At 39.3% G+C, this 22,498-nt stretch overlaps 1 protein-coding gene across 4 annotated transcripts in view; it reads right to left on the bottom strand.

Annotated features, from left to right (window-relative positions):
- ATF2 (activating transcription factor 2) overlaps positions 1-22,498 on the bottom strand; it is a gene marked incomplete at its 3' end in the record, with an annotated part of 95,516 nt that overhangs the window by 38,668 nt on the left and 34,350 nt on the right. For 2 of the 4 annotated variants that reach the window (XM_079782386.1, XM_079782387.1), the window contains exons 5-10: positions 20,381-20,477; positions 17,197-17,315; positions 16,937-17,065; positions 14,445-14,623; positions 9,164-9,278; positions 7,240-7,326 (exon numbers count right to left, since the gene is read on the bottom strand). In XM_079782386.1, the coding sequence (XP_079638512.1) occupies positions 7,240-7,326; positions 9,164-9,278; positions 14,445-14,623; positions 16,937-17,065; positions 17,197-17,315; positions 20,381-20,477 (726 nt within the window). Of the gene's footprint in view, positions 1-7,239; positions 7,327-9,163; positions 9,279-14,440; positions 14,624-16,936; positions 17,066-17,196; positions 17,316-20,380; positions 20,478-22,498 lie in introns of those variants that run through there. The other 2 variants (XM_079782388.1, XM_079782389.1) reach the window with 2 other exon arrangements.

Raw genomic sequence — 22,498 nt, 5'->3', positions numbered from 1 at the left:
GGGCAGGCGTGTGGTAAGGCTGGGCCTGCCCTGCATGTCTGCCTCCGGAGTCCCCCAGTTCCCTCAGCCCCCCCAGCCGCCCAGGGCCAGTCCGAGGTGTAGGCAAGCCTCGGATGGTGGCAGCCAGCAGTGGCGGCAGCAGAGGTGTGATGGGGCGTTGCCTTCCCCTGATTGCCAGGTCGCCTCACGTCCCTGAGAACTCCCAGACTGTGAGAGGGGGCAGGCCGGGCTGAGGGACCCCTCCCCCCGCCAGTGCATGAATTTTCATGCACCAGGCCTCTAGTTAATAAATAAAAAATACAAGAGAAAAGCTTCAAAATATTTGGAAATTATAAAATATACTTCTTTTTACTTAAACTAAATTTTATAAAACAACTAGAGGCCTGGTGCACAAAATTCGTGCACAGTGGGTCCCTAGGCCTGGCTGGTGATAGGGCTGATCAGGTTTCCTGCCTCCCTCCCTCCTCCTTCCCTCGCCACCTGTGCCACCACCATGTGGTTCCCCCCACTTCCTCACCTCCTCCTTCCTTCACTCCCTCAGCACCCCGCGGCCACTGCTGGTCTCCTGCCATGTTCCGCGCCACCTCCTGGTGGTCAGTGCACGTCATAGCAAGCAATTGAACTCCTGTTCTCCCGGTCGAACTCCCGAGGGGACACTTTGCATATTATCCTTTTATATATATAAACGAGAGGCCCAGTGCATGAAAATTCTTGCACTTGGGGGGGGTCCCTCAGCCCAGTCTGCACCATCTCACAATCCGGGAGCCCATGGTAGGGTCCCTAGACCTGGCCTGAGATCAGGGCCTATCTGGGCTTTCCTTCCCCCAGCTGTAGGCAGCTGGCCCCACCCTCGCCACTGCCACTGCTTGCCATCTGTGCAGCACTGCCCCCCCCTTCCCTGCCACCGGTGGCCTACGTCTGCAGGCCACAGGCGTAGGGTGCGATGGCTTGGCTGGCCTGGGCCTCCCTCTGCAGAGCGATCGCTGGCCGGCCACACACCTACCTACCACAGAGTCGCTGCCGGTGGCCTGGGTCTTCCTCCTTTTTTGCTGGGGGGTAACTGCTCTCCAGCCTACCTGATCACCCCTAACCACTTGCCTGCCTACCTGATCATCCCTAACTGCTTGCTGGGGGGTGGGGCCAGCCCTGTGAGGGGCTGTCTGCCTACCTGATCGCCCCTAACAGCTGGCCTGCGTACCTGATCAGCCCTAACCACTTGCCTGCCTACCTGATTGCCCCTAACTGCTTGCTTGCCTACCTGATCACCCCTAACCACTCTGCCTGCCTGATCGCCCCTAACTGCTTGCTTGGGGGCAAGGCCAGCCCGGCGAGGGGCTGTCTGCCTGCCTGATCGCCCCTAATTGCTCCCCTGCCTACCTGATCACCCCTAACCACTTGCCTGCCTACCTGATCGCTCCTAACCACTTGCTTGGGGTTGGGCCAGCCCGGCGAGGGGCTGTCTGCCTACCTGATCACCCCTAACAACCTGCTTGCCTACCTGATCACCCCTAACCACTCTGCCTACCTGATCGCCCCTAACTGCTTGCTTGGTGGCGGGGCCAGCCCGGCAAGGGGCCATGGTGGTTCTGGTCTCTGGTCATTACACTTATGGTGGCTGTCCTTTTATTATATAGGATAACACCTATTAGTTATGAAGACTGAGATAAAAGCCAGATAAGATGAACTGAGATAATATTCCAGAGAAAGTTATAAGCCAAATAGGTACCTGAGGTTCAAGGGTAGGTAACAAATATTTTCTTCTAAATAATCATTGTTGTTTGTGAACCTTAGAAAATATAGTCTTGCTTCTCATTCTGCTTCCAATTCCACTTATTCTAATATAGACAAGGAGCATTATGAAAATGAAAGAGACCTGAGATCCAAAAGCAGATGCTCGCTGATATTGTCAAGAAGCTACCAGTTTACACAAGAACTGGGAGTGGAGGTCAGTTCATCCAAAATTAACTAGAGGCAGATCAGCAAGTATCTCAGAAAGTCTGTCATATATATCCTCAGGCTAGTCCCCTTTTCTCCCTGTCTTTTGAGAAACACTATGGAGTCTTTCTCAACATTTTATTATAAAAAATTTTATGCATTTTTATACACCCAAGATGGAAAAATCATACAATAAACAGCTGCATACCCACCACTACAATCTACTGGCATTTTATTATATTGCTTTATCACATATCTGTTCACAAACCCATCTCTCTATTCATCATTCATAAAGTCAACTTATTTTTTGGTGCATTTTAAGTAAGTAGCAAATATCAGTACATATTCAACTAAATATTTAACATTCTTCTGAGGCTGAAATATAGATATAAAAACATGCACAAATTGTTAGTGTACCACTCAGTGTTTCCACAAATGTACACACTTGTGTAACCAAAACCACACCCCAGAACATTCTCTCATGTTCCTTCCCACTATTCTGATATCCTTTCATCATAGATTAGTTTTATCTGATCTAGAATTTATATAAATGGATTAAAAATATTGAAATAGAAAAAAAAAGAAATGAGAGAAATATCTTATTAGAAAAAGGGCTTAAATAGAAATCTAGTTGATTAGATAAATACATCTTATACAGGACTATTAAGTTCTTTAAAACTTAAAAAAAGAAAAAGAAATGCAGATTGAGTTTTCAAGAGATGCCAGAAACCTAGATTTTCATGTGAAAATAGTGAAAAATTAGTAACAAATGAAAAGTTTTCACACACAGAGATCAAGCAAAATATAACTTTGAACCCAATATGTCCAATATACCTCTAGTTTGTAAACACTGTTCTATCACATCGTTCTGTTTTCTACTGCCAGAAATTATATAATTTCCTGTCTCCTTTTCACCACATATCAGTATGCCTGGAGATTAAAAAAATAATCATAATCACCATATGGCATTAATGCTCTAACAAAATTAACCGCAAGTCCTTAATATCATCTAATACCCAGATCATATTAAAATTTCCCCAACTGTCACATGGGACCTTAATAAATATTTGTTAAATAAGTAAATGATAAATAAAGATAAATAACTAAACGTATCCCGAAGTTTTGAAACAATTTTCTTTATAGTAACATTAGAGTGATTTTTGTCAAAAGAACCTTACTTTTTAAATTTTAAAAAGCAAATAATTGGTTCAGCTAGCATCATTCTAGTCATGCAGATAAAAACAGTAAAACTCCACAGTGGATATTTACCCAAGAAAAGACATCTTTCTCCACAAATACTTGTACAAGAATGTTCATAGCAGATTAACTCATAATATCTAAACACCAAAAACAACCCAAATGTTCATCAACAGAAAAGTGGATAAACAAACTATGATATAGTCATACAATGAAATATTACTCAGCAATAAAGGGAATGAAATACACAACAATCAGTAAGTCTCAAAAGCATTATGCTGAATACAAGACAGACACAATAGTAAATACTGTGTAAATCCATTTATACAGTTCACTTTTAAATAACCCATAGCTCAAAGAAGAAATCACAAGGAAAATTAGAAAATGAATAATTAAAGTATGAAGTATCAAATTTGTGCGCAGAGGAAAATGTAGTTTTAAATGCGTATATTAAAAGGTAGAAAGATTTAAAGCAATAATCTAAGTTTCTACTTTAAGAAGCTAATAAAAGATAAGCAAACTTAAACCAATTAAGTAAAAGATAACAGTAGCAACCAATAAGTACAAATAGCCCAGCTGGTGTGGCTCAGTGGTTGAGCATCCAGGAGGTCACAGTTAAGAATCCCAGTCAGGGCACATGCCCAGGTTGTGGGCTCAATCCCAGTAGGGAGCGTGCAGGAGGCAGCCAATCAACGATTCTCTGTCATTGATGTTTTTCTATCTCTCTCTCCTTCTCCCTTCCTCTCTGAAATCAATAAAAATATATTTTAAAAAATAATAGTACAAATATACTAAGAAAAGACAAGCTACAGACTAAGAATTATTTGTAAAAATTTTGTATCTGGTATATATAGAAAGAATTCATATAACAGAATAAAAGACAAGTAACCCAATTTAAAAATGGGCACAACATATCACAAAAAAAGTCTAGTCAAACTGGAAATGCAAATAAAAACCACAAGATGCTGCTATACAATCATAGAATGTCTACAAGGAAAATGATAACAAAACCAAATGTTGGAAAAATGTGGGAACAACTGGAATTCCCATACATTGCTTATGGGAATGTAAACCTCTGGAAAAAGCTCTGGCAGTTTCTCATAAAGTTAAATGAATACCTGTCTACTCTTTGGTAGAAAGACCAAATGAAAATACACATCCACAAAAAGTTATATAAAAATGTGTATAGTAGTTTTAGTCACAGTAGCTAAACACTAAAGGTCATTCAAGTGTCCATCAACAAGAGAATGGATAAAGAATTGTGGCATATTCTATTCATACAATGGATACTAACAGCAATAAAAAGAAGCAAACTATGATGCACTCAACAGCATGGATAAATCTCACAGACGCATGCTGAGGTGGACACAATATATATTAATTCCATTTACATGAAGTTCTAGAACTAATTGCTGGTGACAAATATCAGAACACTTGGGGGAGGTGAACTGATTGGGAAGGAAAATAAACTTTATGGGTAGAGGTTAATGTTCTATACCATAATGAGGATGTTACATGAAGGCACTTATCAAAACTGTACAGTTAAAATTGGTTCATTCCAATGTATGTAAATTTTGCACTGAAAAAGCCTATTAAAAATAAGTGAATGGGAGTAGGGAGTGGTCTGTGGTATAGATAAAATACAAATAGTAGTTATACTGCTAATAATTGAAGGTGGGTGATGGATATGTGGGGATTCATTATATTATCCTGTTTACTTTGTCTATGTTTGAAATTTTCCATAATGAAAAGTTTAAAAAAGGAAAGACTAATTTCTGAGTCTTTTTATTTAATTATAAAAGGACAAACATCTATTATCCCAATTAAAATAGGCAATCATCTAAATATAGCTATTTCACATTAGCAAATTTCTATAAGAAATATTTGGATCATTAAATTTGAGTGGGGCAATCTGTGACTCCCCATGCTATTTTGGGGGCCTTCATCGATGACTGTTTTCCATATATAAATCTGTGAATATTATAGCTTTGGTATTTTTTAATATACAAGCATACAAAATGCTTTTATTCTTATTAATTTAATTTTCTGGTGACTTAATAGAGAAAGTTATTTAGGGAAGTGCTAAATTGAATAGTTTCTACAAATATGGCCTACTCTTGTAAGTCAAGAGTTTTCTTTAAATCTGATTTGTTCCTTCTGAATTAATTTGTAAGAAAGGAAGTCCACTAAATATGTAAAAATATTTTTAGATGCAATGCACAATATGATCTCTTTAGCTCCCATTTCTATTCTCAGTTCTCACTAATAAGTTTTTTATTAGTACGATATGTTTAAAGTAAAAATTGTAAATAAAAAACATTCCCAGTGAAGCTCTTTGGCTATCAAGTAAAGATTCATCTTAGTTTTCCGAAGTTTTGACTTAAACATGCTGTTATGTGAAACATTTCCCTCTTAGGTTTTCAAGTTCTCTCACCACAATCAACAACCAGCTAATTTTTACACTCCTCAACCACCTATTTAGTTCATTCAGATGGTGTGTAAGTTATATTGTTAAATGAAGTTATCATGTGACAATTTCAGATTGATTTGCACTAATGGAGAATAGCAATAAAAAATTTAAAGCCTTGCAATATAGAATGGTTTTATGTGTATAAATTTATATAGTTAATATAGTGCCTAACATTGAAGTGAAGCAAATAATAGGTGCCTAGTAACTATTTATCTATTGATTTCCTAATGATACATTCATTAATTGCTGTTAAGAAGAAACTGCCCTGAAGTATTTTAGACTGTAGAAGGGAGAATCACACTGTTTTAAAAAAGATGATGATGACAATGCATAGAAGAGGCACTGTATTGTACAGCATTTTGGAAAACCAGCCTAGTTGCTGGCTACCCTGCAAGCTGATTGTGGAGGGAAAGAAAAGACACTCCATTCTCATTTTGGAATTCTATGGGAATCATGGCATAATGCAAAGGTGAGTGGTATATATTCTATTCCTTTCTTTGGCTTATGGGCCCTGTAAGGTCTCTTCCTGAAGCTGTGATGAAAATCCACACTTTCTTTGTGCAAGCTAAAAGAAACTGCTGTCTTCACCCTCACCTCACAAACCATAGAGTTAGTTTACCATGGTCCTGAGGCCCAGGGTCAGGGAATTGGACAGCTAATAAAATAGACCACACACTGAGTTAGCTCAGTGATGTCATTGAGCACACCTAATTGCAGAATGATCGCAAAATAATATTCTTGGGGATATCACTTGAAAGAGCATCATAAATTGATATACATTTAAGACTTTCTTAAGTCTTTTAAAAAAATATATTTTAAATATTATTAAAATAGGAAGGGAGAGGGATAGAGACTTAGAAACATCGATGAGAGAGAAACATCGATCAGCTGCCTCCTGCACACTCCCCTACTGGGTATGTGCCCGCAACCAAGGTACATGCCCTTGATCGGAATCGAACCTGGGACCCTTGAGTCCACAGGCCGACGCTCTATCCACTAAGCCAAATCGGTTAGGGCAGACTTTCTTAAGTCTTACTATCCTTTGCTTCAAAGGTTCACAACTTAAGTGAGAAGAGGAAACAGTGTTCTCTGCCAAAGCCAGGATTCCAAATTCTGGCTTTGTTATCCTTCAGGGATTATGACAAAGCCTCTTAGGGAATTCATTTATATATAATGTAAAGTAGGATTTAAAGTCATTTTAAATAAAGACATTAGATGGAATTTAAGACATATGAAGGGTAGAATTGGCTTGGTTAATGGTAATGAATAGCAGAATTAGGATTAAAATTAAGACCCATGTCTCCTGACTCCTAATCTGCAGTTCCTTCCTTAAACAACAATAATTTCTCAGTATCTGAAGCAAACTCAAAAATATGGTTTTCCTTTATATATTAGGTGCAATGGTGACTAATTGTGTACTATTTCAAAATTATTGCCAATACTGTTCTACAAATGTATATCACTGTTTAAAACCACTTATCAGCACTGAGTTCAGATGATTAGACCTAGTTTCAGCTGTAATACTCACAGCCTCCACCAGGAGGACAGTTTGTTTAAAAAGATACAGGCAGAAACCAGACCAAAAAAAAAAGATTTCAAAATCAAGAAATGGACAGAACAAATAAAATATTGTTTACCATTTTTGCTTCTGACTGTACTGGTTGAGGAGAAGAAGGACCTGGAATTCCTGGAACACTAGGCACCATGGTGACTGGTCGAACGAGCTATGAAAAAGATATTTTTAAAAATTGCAGGAAATATATTAAAAATGAGATTTGTACTTTATTTGCACAATGGTTGTTATAGTAATTTGAGACTTCAAATCAGAAGCTATATCTCTACCTAAATTGATCTTACATCCCGATTTACTTTCAAAAGTTACAAATTTCTAAGATATTTGCTTCGCTAATCTTCATTCAACTTTCACAATTTTTAAAAATAGTTCCTTCTTATAGAAACTCACAGTATTCAAAGTAAAACTTCTCACATATCTGTCACACTTACATTCTGAGGTGAAAGAAAATGTCAAAACTTGTGACAAATAGGCATGAAAAATAATTTCAACAATAAATTGTGCTTTTTAAAAATATATAAAAATAGCCTAATATATTATTATACTGCATGATATAAAAAAAGAAAAGAATCTAATAACCTCTGATTTCTCTAACAACCTAGAACAGATTTTTCCATTTTGTTTTTGACCTAGTATCAACACTGAGTGATTATTGTGTAACTAAATATACCTCTTTTTCATTTCAGTTTCTTTTATCAGTTACATTTCATAGGATAACCACATAATCTCAAATGCAGGGCAAGAATGTTTCCCCTTCAAAAATATCCTCAGAAAAGAGGAAGTAGTCACCTTATATTCAGTCTGGATAGTCTCTCAAATAATGAATTTGAACAGCAAAGATCTATTTGAAGAGCACATACATAATCAAGATGATTCCTATCAATGCTAATCCTGGATACTGTAAAATATCACTTAGAAGAATTAATTAATAAAAATAAATATTTAACATTAATTTCAGTAATATTCTGGGGAGTATTCTCACCAAAAGTGTTGGATGTTACTATAAGTAGGCTTTTAAAAAAATTTTTTAAAGCTATGCAATAAATGATTATATGGCACTAATCAGAAATATGTACCTACAAGGTGAAAAAAGAAACTATCCTTTTATTGTATGAATGAGTATTAGGAATTGAGATAAGACTTCCAGAAAGAGAATATTAAATTCAAAAAGTATTATATTGAAATTTCTTAGGTAAAAATGAAAATAATGTGTTTTGGAAAATTGTGCCAGATATCTTAAAACGTCATTCTAATGATGCAAACTTTAATACTGAAGACACAGTTGTAGAGTTTGAATAAAATTGTTTTATGAATATGAAAATAGGGAAAAAAACATTATTTCTAACTTACATAATTCTAAAGAATGTGCTTTTAAATATTCACTAAATTATTAAATATTATAATTAGATATTTAACTACTACCTATGTCTTTTAAATTTTATATAATTAACATGCCCCTCAAACAACTTTTTTATTTTTATTTTCCCATTAGGAAAGTGGGGGACTAACTACTGTTTTAGACTGTGTAAATTTTCACTTGCTAGAATAGCAAAAATAATTCTATGAATCCAACCTGACCATAAAATTCAGAGAGTGTTTTTATAAACAATTTCTACAATATCTAAAATACCATGGAGTTACCTGACAAGTGTTCTAGTATAAATATCCTCTTAAAGAATAGAAATCTGTGTTAATATTTGAATTCTACAAATCTAAGTCAAATTAAAATGGGTTGACTAGGAATAATGTTCTCAGAATTAAAAATACAAGGAAAACAATTAAGATTGTTGGAGAATAAAAAAATGTTTTCTATCCAATTATGTTTTTCTTGGATGATACATGTTATCACTATAAATATCAAAGAGGAAATACTACTTGCCACTAATAGTTTGTTGAATTCATTTTCATAAACCAATTAAACAGCCCAAAGGGTATTTTCTGATTACAAAGATAAGTTTTGCTATAAATAGTCTAAATCTCAAACTTACTGGTACTGCAGCTGGAACATGCACATTAGAACTTGTAATTGATGCAGGAATAGCAACAGGCATGGTTTGTCCATTGGGAAGATGTAATAGAAGAGGAAATGGACCTGGTACAGGACTAAGAAAAACAAAATAAGGGAAATTAAAAAGAGTATTTTTATTCATATCATTGTAGCATTAAAAATAATTTCTAATCAAATAAAAAAACTGCAAAATTGATTTTTAATCGCATCTAAAATGCATAATGCATGTAGCAGTGTGGAAAAAATAACAGGGAAAAATGGAAAAAGTTATGGATTTACTCAGGACAATCGCCAATATATTAAATAAGAAAAATCCTTATCAGAAAGCTCTTAAGAGCTACCTGTCTAAAAGAAATACCATCTAAGTTTTAGGTATTTCTTTTCTTTTCTTTTTTTTTTTCCATCTAATAAAATGAAAACAAAACTCTTTATTATTGCACATTAAGATGGCAAAAGAGAATAGGTAAATAAAGGTACCTTTTTTGTTGGGTTACCACTACCATTCTTTGATAAGGGCAGCTCATGGTTCAGAACCTTTATCCACCATCATCAAAGTAAATTACTTCTTTACTAGAGGCCCGATGCACGAAGGTATGGTCAATTTTGCATCTTTCTCTTTTATTAGTGTAGATAGACATGGCCTACCTTCCATTAGTGTCACCAGGGTGGGGGAGATTAGGGAAAGGAAGCCAAGTGCCCAGTGTTCATTAATACTATCCACTAAAATGAATTGCTATTTATACAATGTTTATAACTCCGGCTGTCACAAAGCAGGCACTTGCAATTTTCAACATCATCATCATTATTATTATTGTAGAACTATTGTACTTTGTTAGCTATCATAGGGTTTCCTATCCTGGGCAACAAATCTATACATATAAAAACCCAATATGCAAAGTGCCCCCTTGGGAGTTCAACTGACTGGGAGTTTGATCACTCGCAATGACATGAGCTGACCACCAGGGGGCAGCATGGAATGAAGGAAGGCCCCGGCTGGCAGCCGAAGGAGGGCTCCATCAGCCCTGATCCGGGCCAGGCCTAGGGACCCTACCCGTGCACGAATTTCATGCACCAGGCCTCTAGTCTACATATATAAAAGCCTAATATGCTAAGTGTCCGTCTGACCGTTTGACTGGTAGCTATGATGCACACTGACTACTTGGGGGCATATGCTCAACGCAGGAGCTGCTCCCTGGTGGTCAGTGCACTCCCACAGTAGGAGCGCCGCTCAACTGACTGACCAGGCAAGCACAGCTGAGCTGTAGTGGTTCGAGTCTCACCCATGGACACTCCCCCTGCGTGCCCCTCCCCCATCTGGACCAGGACTGGGACCGGAATCAGGACTGACTGGGCGTGAGCCCACAGCCGCTTATTGGTCATGGGCGTGCCGTTATTGCCCTGGGACGGGAGCACAGAGACTGCAGTAAGGCGGGAGCGAACCTACTAGCTGCAGCGGCAGCAGGCGCAGCAGGACTGGGATGAGCGGGAGCAACGAGGCGCCCGACCCCAGGCTTGGGCTCCTCCCTGGCGGCCTGCCACTTCACGCATTACTACATCCCTCGGGGGATGTTGGACTGCCAGTTTCAGCCCGATCCTTGCAGGCCAGGCCGAGGGACCCCACCGGTGCATTTGTGCACCAGGCCTCTAATCTATATATATAAAAGCCTAAGTGACCATCTGACCGTTTGCCCAGTAGCTATGACACGCAATGACCACCAGGGGGCAGATGCTCCGACCAGTAGAGGAGGGCACCTGATTCCTCATGGAATTGGGAATGGGTTAGGTCTGGCGAGCCACATGCGGCTCTTTGACCCCTTGAGTGTGGCTCTTCCACAAAATACCACGGCCTGGGCGAGTCTATTTTGAAGAAGTAGCATTAGAAGAAGCTTAAAAATTTGGCTCTCAAAAGAAATCTCAATCGTTGTACTATTGATATTTGCTTCTGTTGACTAATGAGTTTGCTGATCACTGGGTTAGGTTGCTGCTGGGGCACTGCTGGCCCTGAATGTGCTTCACCTGCAGCCCAGGCCCAGAGAGGAGGGAGGAGGAAGCCCAATTCATCGCAGAATTGGCCATGGGTTAGGTTGTTGCTGGGGCACTGTCGGCCCTGAATTTGCTTCACCTGCAACATGGACCCATCGGGGGATGTCGGAGGCCTGGTGCATGGATCCGTGCACCTGTGGGGTCCCTCTAGGTATTTATTTTCTAATTACATTATATTCAGTGACTAGAGGCCCAGTGCATGATTTAATCATGCACCTGGTGCACCAGCGGGCTGGCTGTCCGCCGGTGCACCAGGCCTTCCAAAAGCCTCCGGCGTGGCGGAGGCTTTCGAAAGGCCTTGTGCCGGAGCAGACAGCCGGCCAGCTCCCCCACTTTGGCTTTTGATCGCGGGGGAGCTGGCCGGCTGTCTGCCGGTGCACCAGGCCTTCCGAAAGCCTCCGGCGCAGCCATGACACAGATGCTGAGCTCGCGGCGCCACTGGCGCCGCGAGCTCAGCGTCCTGCTGGCCCAATCAGCTACCCTGGCCACCCTGAGTCCCGCCCCCTGTGGCTCCTGCTGGCCCAATCATGGGCGTAGCGGAGTGATGGTAAATTACATATTACCATTTTATTATGTAGGATGGCGAACCTATGACACACGTGTCAGCACTGACACGCGTAGCCATTTCTAATGACACGCGGCCGCATGCCAAGGATGAAACATTTGCGACTAGAGTTTTCGAGTTAGTTTTTTCCTCAAAGTGACACACTACCCGAGTTACGCTCAGTTTTTTTGGCAAAGTTTGACACACCAAGCTCAAAAGGTTGCCCATCACTATATATATACTAGAGGCCCGATGCACGAAATTTGTGCACGGAGGGGGGTTGTCCCTCAGCCCAGCCTGTACCCTCTCCAATCTGGGACCCCTCAAGGGATGTCCGACTGCCCGTTTAGGCCCAATCCCAGGGATCGGGCCTAAACGGGCAGTCGGACATCCCTCTCACAATCCAGGACTGCTGGCTCCCAACTACTTGCCTGCCTGCCTTCCTGATTGCCCCTAACCGCTTCTGCCTGCCAGCCTGATCACCCCCTAACCACTCCGCTGCCAGCCTGTTTGCCCCCAACTTCCCTCCTCTACCGGCCTGGTTACCCCTAACTGCCCTCTCCTGCAGGGTTGATCACCTCCAACTGCCCTCCCTTGCAGGCCGGGTGCCTCCCAACTGCCCTCCCCTGCTGGCCATCTTGTGTCCACATGGGGGCAGGATCTTTGACCACATGGGGGCAGCTATATTGTGTGTTGCAGTGATGATCAATCTGCATAGTACCTTTTATTAGATAGGATAGAGGCCTGGTAAAGGGGTGGGGGACAGCTGGTTTGCCCTGAACGGTGTCCCGGATCAGGGTGGGGTTCCCTTGGGGCGTGGGGTGGCCTGAGTGAGGGGCCTGTGGTGATTTGCAGGCGGGCCACGCCCCCTGGCAACGCAAGCGGAGGCCCTGGTATCTGGAATTTATTTTCCTTCTACAATTGAAACTTTGTAGCCTGGAGCAGAGTGAAGCCTGGGGCTCCCTCCGAGGCCCGCAGCCATTTGTGTTGGGGTTATAATTGAAACTTTGTTGCCTTAAGCGGGTGGACCCGGCCAGGGTGTGTGGAAAGCTTTGCTTCCCCTGTTGCCGGCGGCAACCCTGGCCTGCTCTCTCAAGCTCCATTCTGCCGCCATTTGTTTGAATTTGTTTACCTTCTATAATTGGAACTTTGTAGCTTGAGTGGAGGCTTAGGCCTGCAACGGCTGGCAGAAAGCTTGGCTTCCTCTGTTACCTAGGAAACCTTGCTCTCTGTGGCTGTAGCCATCTTGGTTTGGGTTAATTTGCATACTCGCTCTGATTGGATGGTGGGTGTGGCTTGTGGGCGTGGCTTGTGGATGTGTCGGAGGTATGGTCAATTTGCATATTTGTCTATTATTAGATAGGACACACACACACACACACACACACACACACACACACACACTAGAGGCCCGGTGCACGAAATTCGTACCCTAGGGGGGGGGTGTCCCTCAGCCCAGCCTGTACCCTCTTCAATCTGGGACCCCTCGAGGGATGTCCGACTGCCCGTTTAGGCCCGATCCTGGTGGAATCGGGCCTAAACGGGCAGTCGGACATCCCTCTCACAATCCAGGACTGCTGGCTCCCAACTGCTCGCCTGCCTGCCTTCCTGATTGCCCCTAACTGCTTCTGCCTGCCAGCCTGATCACCCCCTAACCACTCCCCTGCCAGCCTGATTGATGCCTAACTGCTCCCCTGTCAGCCTGTTTGCCCCTAACTGCCCTCCCCTGCAGGCCTGGTCCCCCCAACTGCTCTCCCCTGCAGACCTGGGTCCCCTCCAACTGCCCTTCCCTGTAGGCCTGGTCACCCCCAACTTCCCTCCTCTGCCGGCCTGGTCACCCCTAACTGCCCTCATCTGCAGGCTTGATTGCCCCCAACTACCCTCCCTTGCAGACCTGGTCCTTCCCAAATGCCATCCCCTGATGGCCAACTTGTATCCACATGGGGGCAGCCATCTTGTGTGTTGGAGTGATGGTAAATCTGCATATTACTCTTTTATTAGTAGGATAGAGGCCTGGTGCATGGGTGGGGGCCAGCTGGTTTGCCCTGAAGGGTGTCCCGGATCAGGGTGGGGGTTCCCTTGGGGAGTGGGGCGGCCTGGGCGAGGGGCCTGTGGTGGTTTGCAGGCCGGCCACGCCCCCTGGCGACCCAAGTGGAGGCCCAAGTATCTGGGATTTATTTATCTTCTATAATTGAAACTTTGTAGCCTGGAGCGGAGCCAAGCCTTCTGCTCGCTCAGTGGCGGCAGCCATTTCTGTTGGGATTTATTTATCTTCTATAATTGAAACTTTGTAGCCTGGAGTGGAGGCCTAGGCCTGCAAGGGTAGGCGGAAAGCTTGGCTTCCTCCACTGCCGGGGAAACCCAAGCCTCCCTCCTCCTCTCCGTGGCCACAACCATCTTGGTTGGGTTTATTTGCATATTCGCTCCTGATTGGCTGGTGGGTGTGGCATGTGGGTGTAGCAGAGGTATGGTCAATTTGCATATTACTTTTATTAGATAGGATACACACACACACACACACATATATATTTAAAAGACTACACAAGTAATTTTTCTAAAAATCAAAGCATGCAGAATATGACAAACACACAAAACTAAGGTCACAATTCAAACAATAAAACAGCAACAAAAACTTAATTCATAAACAGGTCAATAATTGGCCCAAATCACTTACACGATTGGCCTATTGGAGGATGGTGCCTGGGTGATTACAGTACTTGAGGTTGGTGAAGGTACTGCCTGCTGAATAATTACACTTGAGTCAGAACTTGTAAGCAGCACATTGGGAACCTGTAATGATGCTGGACGAACAATAGCTGATGTTGGCTGTGCAGTTTGTGCCAGTGGTACTTCCTATTTAATAATGAGATAGAGAAAGAGTGGAATTTAAAAATGCAAGTCAATTTATGTACCTTAATGAACAGAAAATAACACATTTCGAAAAGTATCCACAGGATGATTCTTAATACCCCCAAAAGTAAACATCTAAAGTTAATTACAAGAAAATTTTAGAAGCAGCTATAACGTTTCAAATGCAATGTTCATATTTATCAGTACAACTTGTTTTCCTATCAATCCAGAAATAAGTCAGGCTGAATTGAATAACTTGGCTATGACTCCATGAGAATTTTAGTAAAAGATAAAAATACAGCCCAGCTGCTATGGCTCAGTGGGTGAGCATCGATCAATGAACCAGGAGGTCACAGTTCAATTCTCAGTCCAGGCACATGCTCAGGTTGCAGGCTCAATCCTCAGTGGGGTGTAAAAGAGGTATCCAATCAATGATTCTTTGTCATCATTGATGTTTCTATCTCTCTCCCCCTCTCCCTTCCACTCTGAAATCAATAAAAATATGTTTAAAAAAAAAATACAAACCATTCTCAGGAGTCATAGAACTTAAAATCCAGAAGGGATTGCCTAGCTCTACTCTATCACTATATTATAAAAAGAGGAAAGAGGCTTTGGTCATTGTGGCTCAGGTGGTTGGAGTGTCGTCCCATACACCAAAAGATTGTTGGTTTGATTCCTGGTCAGGGCACATAGCCGGGTTGCAGGTTTGATCCCCAGTCAGGGCACATACAGAAGGCAACTGGTTAATGTTTCTCTCTCACATCAATGTTTCTCTCACTCTTTCCTCTCTCTAAAATCAATTTTTAAAAAAGAAGTAAAGAGGTCTAGGGAGACTGTTATAGCTTATACGAGGAAGGGAGAGGGATAGAGAGTTAAGAAATATCAATGAGAGAGAACCATTGATCAGCTGCCTCCTGCATACCCCCTACTGGGGATGTGCCCACAACAAGGTACACGCCCTTGACCGGAATCGAACCTGGGACCCTTCAGTTCGCAGGCCGACGCTCTATCCACTGAGCCAAACCGGTTAGGGCCCGTAACCCTTTAAAAGCCTAAGTAACATTTGTCCAATTTTTCATAGAAAGATAAACTAATACTATTAGAAATTCACCTATTCAACAAGTTTAATAATTTACAACATGCTCTCAAGGACTAGTCAGAAGAGACAGACAATAAACAAGTAAAACAAAAAGAATTTCAGATTGAAATGTGCTATAGAGTAAAAGTACTACATAATATAAATAATGAAAGATTAACTGGAAGAAGGTTGGAGCTGGCTACTTTAGATAGTACAGTGAAGTAAAGTGAGCTTCTTTGAAAAAATGGTATTTGAACTGACACTGAAAGGATAAGGAGATCATTATAGTGAGAAGGAAGCAATGTCTTTGAGGCAAGAAAAAGCTTGCAATATTTGATAAAGACATCAGGAGAGTGGCATGAGGTGAGATTGGATTGGTAGACAAACCCAGATCAATGAGGGGTATGGAAGGAGTGTGAGTTACCTTAAATGCAATGGCAAACCACTGAAGGATTTCAAGCAGGGAAGTGACAATGTATTAAGATGGCTTGAACTAAAGCGGTGACACTGATGACAGAAGACGATAGAAGGTTTTACTCAGAAAGTAGGTCTGATAAGATTTGCTGCTGATTTCAGTGTGAAGGAAAAGAAAAAAAATTAAGGATTCTTGTCTTGAGAAACTAGATGGATTGGGAGAAAATATACTGAGATAGGACAAACTGTAGAAAGAATCAAGGGCTCTAATTTAGACATACTAAGTTTAAGATGAGAGCCAGGTGGTTCAAGTTAATAGACTATTCAAGATCCAGAAGTGAGGCCCTAAACCACCTAGTAAAGGCCTGTACTAAGACAGTATCATCATCATCTTAGTGCTGATACTGAAGATGCATTGCTGAGAATGAGTAACTATGCCCATAACCCTTAAAAGCTGAAATAATCTTTGTTCAATATTCATTGTAGAGATTCTTAATTAAGCTATCACTGTATATAAGTAGTTAAAAATGAAAAAGCAAAACCCAGAAAATTTAAGTTAAATTTATATATCCTTTAAAAAGTAAGTTTTATCTAAAGTGACTGCTGTTTTCCCTTATAAATTTTCTGTGCGTAATAAAAAGCTAATTATCTATAAAGCTAGAATCTTCTTTCCCTGGAATTTCTGACTATTCACAGGCTTTCACATATAACCTGACACTGAATTATGTACAATCTACTAGTTATGTAGATCAAATATTAATCCTTACTTAGGAAGCTAATTTTCCACTTAGTATGTGTTTCTACCATAAATACAAATTTCTAACCTTTTCATCACTGGTGGTAGACTCTGGGTGAGGTAAAGGACTATCTTGGTGAGTTGTTTCTACAACAGATGGTTCCTCAATTTTGCTTCTTATGATGGGTGTTGCAAGAGGGGATAAATCTAGAGGCATCTAAGATAAACATTAAAGAAAATGTTAGGAGTTTAAAAAAAGCCAATCAGTATATCTAAAATAAAAAGAAATATAAACTATAATTGTTGTTCTGTGAGAAGTACTCTTTAATATCATAGTGAACAACATACTTTTTTAATGTCATCTTCTGAGGCTTTCTTGAATTCATTCTCAAATGGACTTGCCAACTCATTAAACAAACCCACTTCTTCACAGTTTTTCAAGAATCTTGTTGGTGTTGGGGTCTGATCTGAAATAAATGTCAAGAAGTAATCATATAGATTTAAATATCATAAAGAACCCTAAAATATACCTAATAAATTAACAAGTTAGCAGGACTGCTTCAGTCAGCTGTTAAATTTTCTCTTTGGAAAGTCCTTTTCCTTTGAAGCAAACAAAATTTGGTTAAGTTTTTGTTGCAGTTCAAGATATTTCCTCAAAGTTTATGAACCATGAAAGAAGTCCTTTTTGTTTCTTAGTCCATACCTTCTGAGTAGACTGACATACACATGCTCTACTCAGAGATCAACTATTATCATCAGTCAACATAAGATTTTTTAAAATTTACATTAAAAATTATGTTTAAAATACATGCAGTTTGGGGAAAACTAGACAAGAGCATGTATATACACTCAACTTGGTCCTTCCACTAGTGCTCATAATCTTTTATGAAAGCATGCTTAAGATAAAACAATCTTTAGCAGGTAAATCAAAATATTACAAGGAAAAAGGTTAAAATAAGAGCCCTATAACAAAAACAAACTAAAACAAAACCCTCATTACTACCTATTGAAGCCAACTTTCTATTTTAATGCGTTTTTCAAGCTTATACAAGGAGCTAGTTATGAAAGAGTTCCATATCTATGGAATGCTCTAGCATAATTTCTGGGACAGCAAAGGACTTCAACTTTACATTTTAAAAACTTGAAATATTTTCACTATATTTGAACATTACTCATGCTATGTGCATTAACTCGTGTACTACATTAGTATATATGTACGTGTTGGTTACAGAACAAATGGCTGTTAAGGTCCACGTGTAATAAAAAATAGTAAATTTATGAATTTTGTCTGTTAAACCTTATTATTCTCAAGGCTATTTATTCATATAGATCAGAGTTGATAGTACATTGAAATTCTAGTCACATTTTACATCTTTTAGGGCATCAGTTTTATAGCTTGTATCACCAATCTAGCCTAAGCGAAATAAAAGTATAAGATGACTCCTAGTTTAAGCTAAAATATTCATAAAATCTTTTGTGAAATTAATATTCATACATTTGTTAATTACTGTGTCTCCAAAATGGGCATTACTTATTGTTTTATTATTGCCCTCACACATACACTACAAGACATTAGAGTATTAATGTTTACTATATATATATATATATATATATATATATATATTTAGCATTAAAATGACCTACTTGTCATATTCCACATAATGTAGGCCAATCTTATATACTATTAGTATTATTAGAATTACTGAAAAAGTCTATTGTGTCCTTTTACCTATTAGTCTGTTTGCAACTTACATACCCTCATCCCCAAAAAGATTTCTAAAATCATACTATATAAGGTCCCAGCACACATGCCTATCAGCTTAGGTCTAGCATGACTGAATTTGTAAACTGTATATAAATTTGAGTCTTCTGTTCACACTTAAAGGGTTTATCTATCTAAGCTCAACGGAAGGCTCATAATTTGTGTTTGAGAGAGAGAGAAAAGTCTTAAAAATAAAATGCATATGTATAAGTCACATTTATCAGTGATTACTGGAATGATCAAGCTTGAGAAAAGTCAACACAGGCACAATTGTTTTAACATGCAGATGGCTTATGACTGTTGATCATCAAATATATAGTACATACATCATGCATTCTATTTATATAGTAATGCTAAATTACTCACCTTGACTTAAGTAAAAAAATGGTCAAGTACTGTGTCTGAATGTGTTATATTTTTTTATTGTACTAAATGCAGATAGAAAAGCAGTTTTTAGAAAGTAATCTCAAACACTTCTGAGTTAAAGTTACAAAGAGAAATATTGCTCTAAGACAGTTTTAGAGAAGCAAAGACTTTCATACCTAGGAGAGTGACCCTTCCAGTTGTTGGTGTTATACTGCTTATTTGACTGTTTTCTGGTTCCAGCTTATAATATCTGATATATGACACTCTAAAGAAATGCACACCTCACTCTTTTTAGCTTCCTTTTACTTGTGGAGTTGAAGACAGGTTGAACATTTCCCTACATTTTTCATAAATAAATTATTTTGATAATTTACCAACTTTTTGTTACCTCTAAATTTTTCATTACAAAAATTTTGATACTGAAAGTACTAGAAGAACCACCTAATAATATTTGCCTCATATTGCTCCAAAGATTGCATATGTAAAACTGATCTCTAGATTAGGGTGATAATTTTAAAGTATTAATAATATTCAGTATTCAGATATAAATACAGACTTACAAAAAGTATAACCTAAGCTTTATAGAAGAAAATAATTTAGTGTTATTCTGAATATTTATGATATGTAAATCTGAGGTTATGATACTAAAAGTCTGAAATTTATATAAATATGTTAGATTTCATATAAACATTTTATCACAATACTTAGAAAATATATAAAATATGGTAAAATTACACATATTATGTTTGTGTACACATACACAGTTGTGTGCTTATATATATTTAAATACCTAAAAAGGAGCAACTAACACAGCATGAAGGACAATAAAACAATGTATATTCTCTTTTCACATATTGTGAAAGATAATCATCTGCTTAGGTGATACTGTATGTTCATAGGATCAACATACAAAAATGACTGAATTTAGGAGAGTATTCAGAGTTATTTTACTAACATGGATGTTTAGTACAAAGAAATAGAAACAAAAATCCTAATAAACAAGTCAGCTAAGTGCTCTTTCTCCAACAGGAGGAGTGTGATCATTTTCTATCTTCGCACAGCACTGTAGACCAGGTGTGAACAGCTAAAAGAAACAATAACTAAACATCACATTAGTTCAATTGTCTATTAAATGTAAACTTTGGAGATGGTATGAATGCTCCCAAAGCATTAACTTCCACAAAATTGACATTGAAATCTACATTTGAAATTCATACAAAAAGTGAAATGAATGGTCAGAAGGAAACATGGATATGTAATGGGTAAAATACATGTTGCCAACATTTATTGCAAATGAAGTCATTGGAATATCACCAGACTATATTATTTACAGAGAATACACAAAAATTGTGCACATTCCAGGTGAAATATGTATATAAGCTATTAATAAAAGCATATACTAACCAGCCACAATGACACTGTCATTACGTGCTGGACCAAATTTCAGTGTCATCTCATGTTTATGTTTATGGACAGCCAAATGATCCTCGTTGGTAAAACGCTGTGGCAAAAAGTTTTAAAATATAGTTAAGATTTTCAATTTGATCAAATAAGTAAAATAAGGAAATTCATTTCCACAACATGTAAAACCACCATTAACAATGAAATAGCAGTCTGTTAACTATAAAAGAATCTATTGTTAGTATAGATAAACATACTATATTTCAAGTAATCATAGAGAAACCCATTACCCAAGAATAAGCAATGCTGATATATTACTAGGTCTCATAGCTCACTTGAGAGCATATAAAAATAAAACTTGAGGCAAAGAAACTTTATATAAACTTCACTGGACATTAAAAATAGACCATTATTAATTTCTGCCATATCACAATAAAAATATATGCTCCGTGGTATAATGACTTTTGAAAAAAGTACTGTATTTACATAGACTTCAGGTTACTTACCACTTTTAAAATGAGAATTTTCTTATAAAAATATTACTTCTGGATGAATTAAGAAGTAAATCAGGTTCTTTATGTTACCACATATTAAAGAATGCCTCTGTCACAATTCAGTGAAGAAATAGCAACCAATGTAATAATAGTTAATTTTAAAATAAAAAATTTTTACTTAAAATATTGATTTTTTTTCACCACAGTTCTTAAAAATGAAGCAAGATTATTTTTAAAGCTACATTTAACTTGGATAGGTCCTGCATGCCAACATAATAAATGCATAATTTAAATATCTCCTGAATGTCTGGACATCAACCTTTATGAAGATACTCTTTACTAAGTAATTCTTAAAACTGAAAATTGGGAGCACTTACTCTTTGTTATTTCAGAGCAAAAACTATAAAATGCCAAGTTAAGAGATCTAAACTCACTCCCTAGACCAGTGGTCGACAAACTCATTAGTCAACAGAGCCAAATATCAACGATTGAAATTTCTTTTGAGAGCCAAATTTTTTAAACTTAAACTTCTTCTAACACCACTTCTTCAAAATAGACTCGCCCAGGCCGTGGTATTTTGTGGAAGAGCCACACTCAAGGGGCCAAAGAGCCGCATGTGGCTCACGAGCTGCAGTTTGCCGACCACGGCCCTAGACTATGTCCCTACAAATGGGGATGTTAAATTTATAATATTTTAACTTAGTTCCCCTAAACCATCAGAATGGTTTCCTTCTCTTGTGGAATCTGTTGCATCTGAACACTCACCTTCAATAGGACCATAAGCAGGTTCTGAAAAGGGATCATATAAAATGTAAACAATGTAAAAGAAAGAAACATTTCTTACCATTATGCTCTTTATTCTAAAGTTTTCTAATTATTCTAAAAGTATGACACTGAGTATCTATCTATATCATCCTTACAAGCCAAGCAGATCCTCACTCTGTAGATGATAATCTCTCTCATTAATGCCCATTATGCTCTGCACAATGCCTTGGTTATAGTACCTATCAATATTATATTGATTATTTTGTATGTCTGTCCTTTAAAGTAGTCTGAGCTCCTATTTGTTTGTGCTCCCCCAAAGTTAACATATAGTATTTAATAAATGTTCAAAAGAATGAGCTCCTTACAATTAAACAGTTTAATCTTCAAGCCCAGTCTAAAGAAGAAACAAAAATAAACCACCAAAACCACAGATGTTCAGTAAATTAAGCTTTTATTTAATTTGGCCATATTTTGCTAACATATTAAGTACTAGAGGCCCAGTGCATGAAAATTCATGCACTGGAGGGGGGAGGGTCCCTCAGCCCGGCCAGCCCCCTCTCATAGTCCGGGAGCCCTCAGGGGCGGGAGGTGACCCAGCAATCAGGGGAAGGCAAAGCCCTCATCACACCTCTGTTGCTGCCACTCTCGGCAGCGCAAGCCTCGGCCGGCACTGGGCGGCTGCCATCCAAGGCTTGCCTGCGCCTCAGGCCGGCCCTGGGCGGCTAGGGGGCTGAGGGGACTCCCGAGGCAGGTGCATGAAGGCGGGCCCGGCCATGCCAGGTGCCTGCCACCCTAGCGGGGCTGAGGGGACTGGGCGCCGCCATCTTGTGGCTGTGGGTGCCGCTATCTTTGAGGGTGTGGC

Source organism: Cnephaeus nilssonii (assembly GCF_951640355.1).
Source record: "Cnephaeus nilssonii genome assembly, chromosome: 10".
In the NCBI taxonomy this organism is placed as follows: domain Eukaryota; kingdom Metazoa; phylum Chordata; class Mammalia; order Chiroptera; family Vespertilionidae; genus Cnephaeus; species Cnephaeus nilssonii.
Note: the sequence above shows the minus strand (reverse complement) of the source record. Positions and strands in the feature narration are given on the sequence as shown.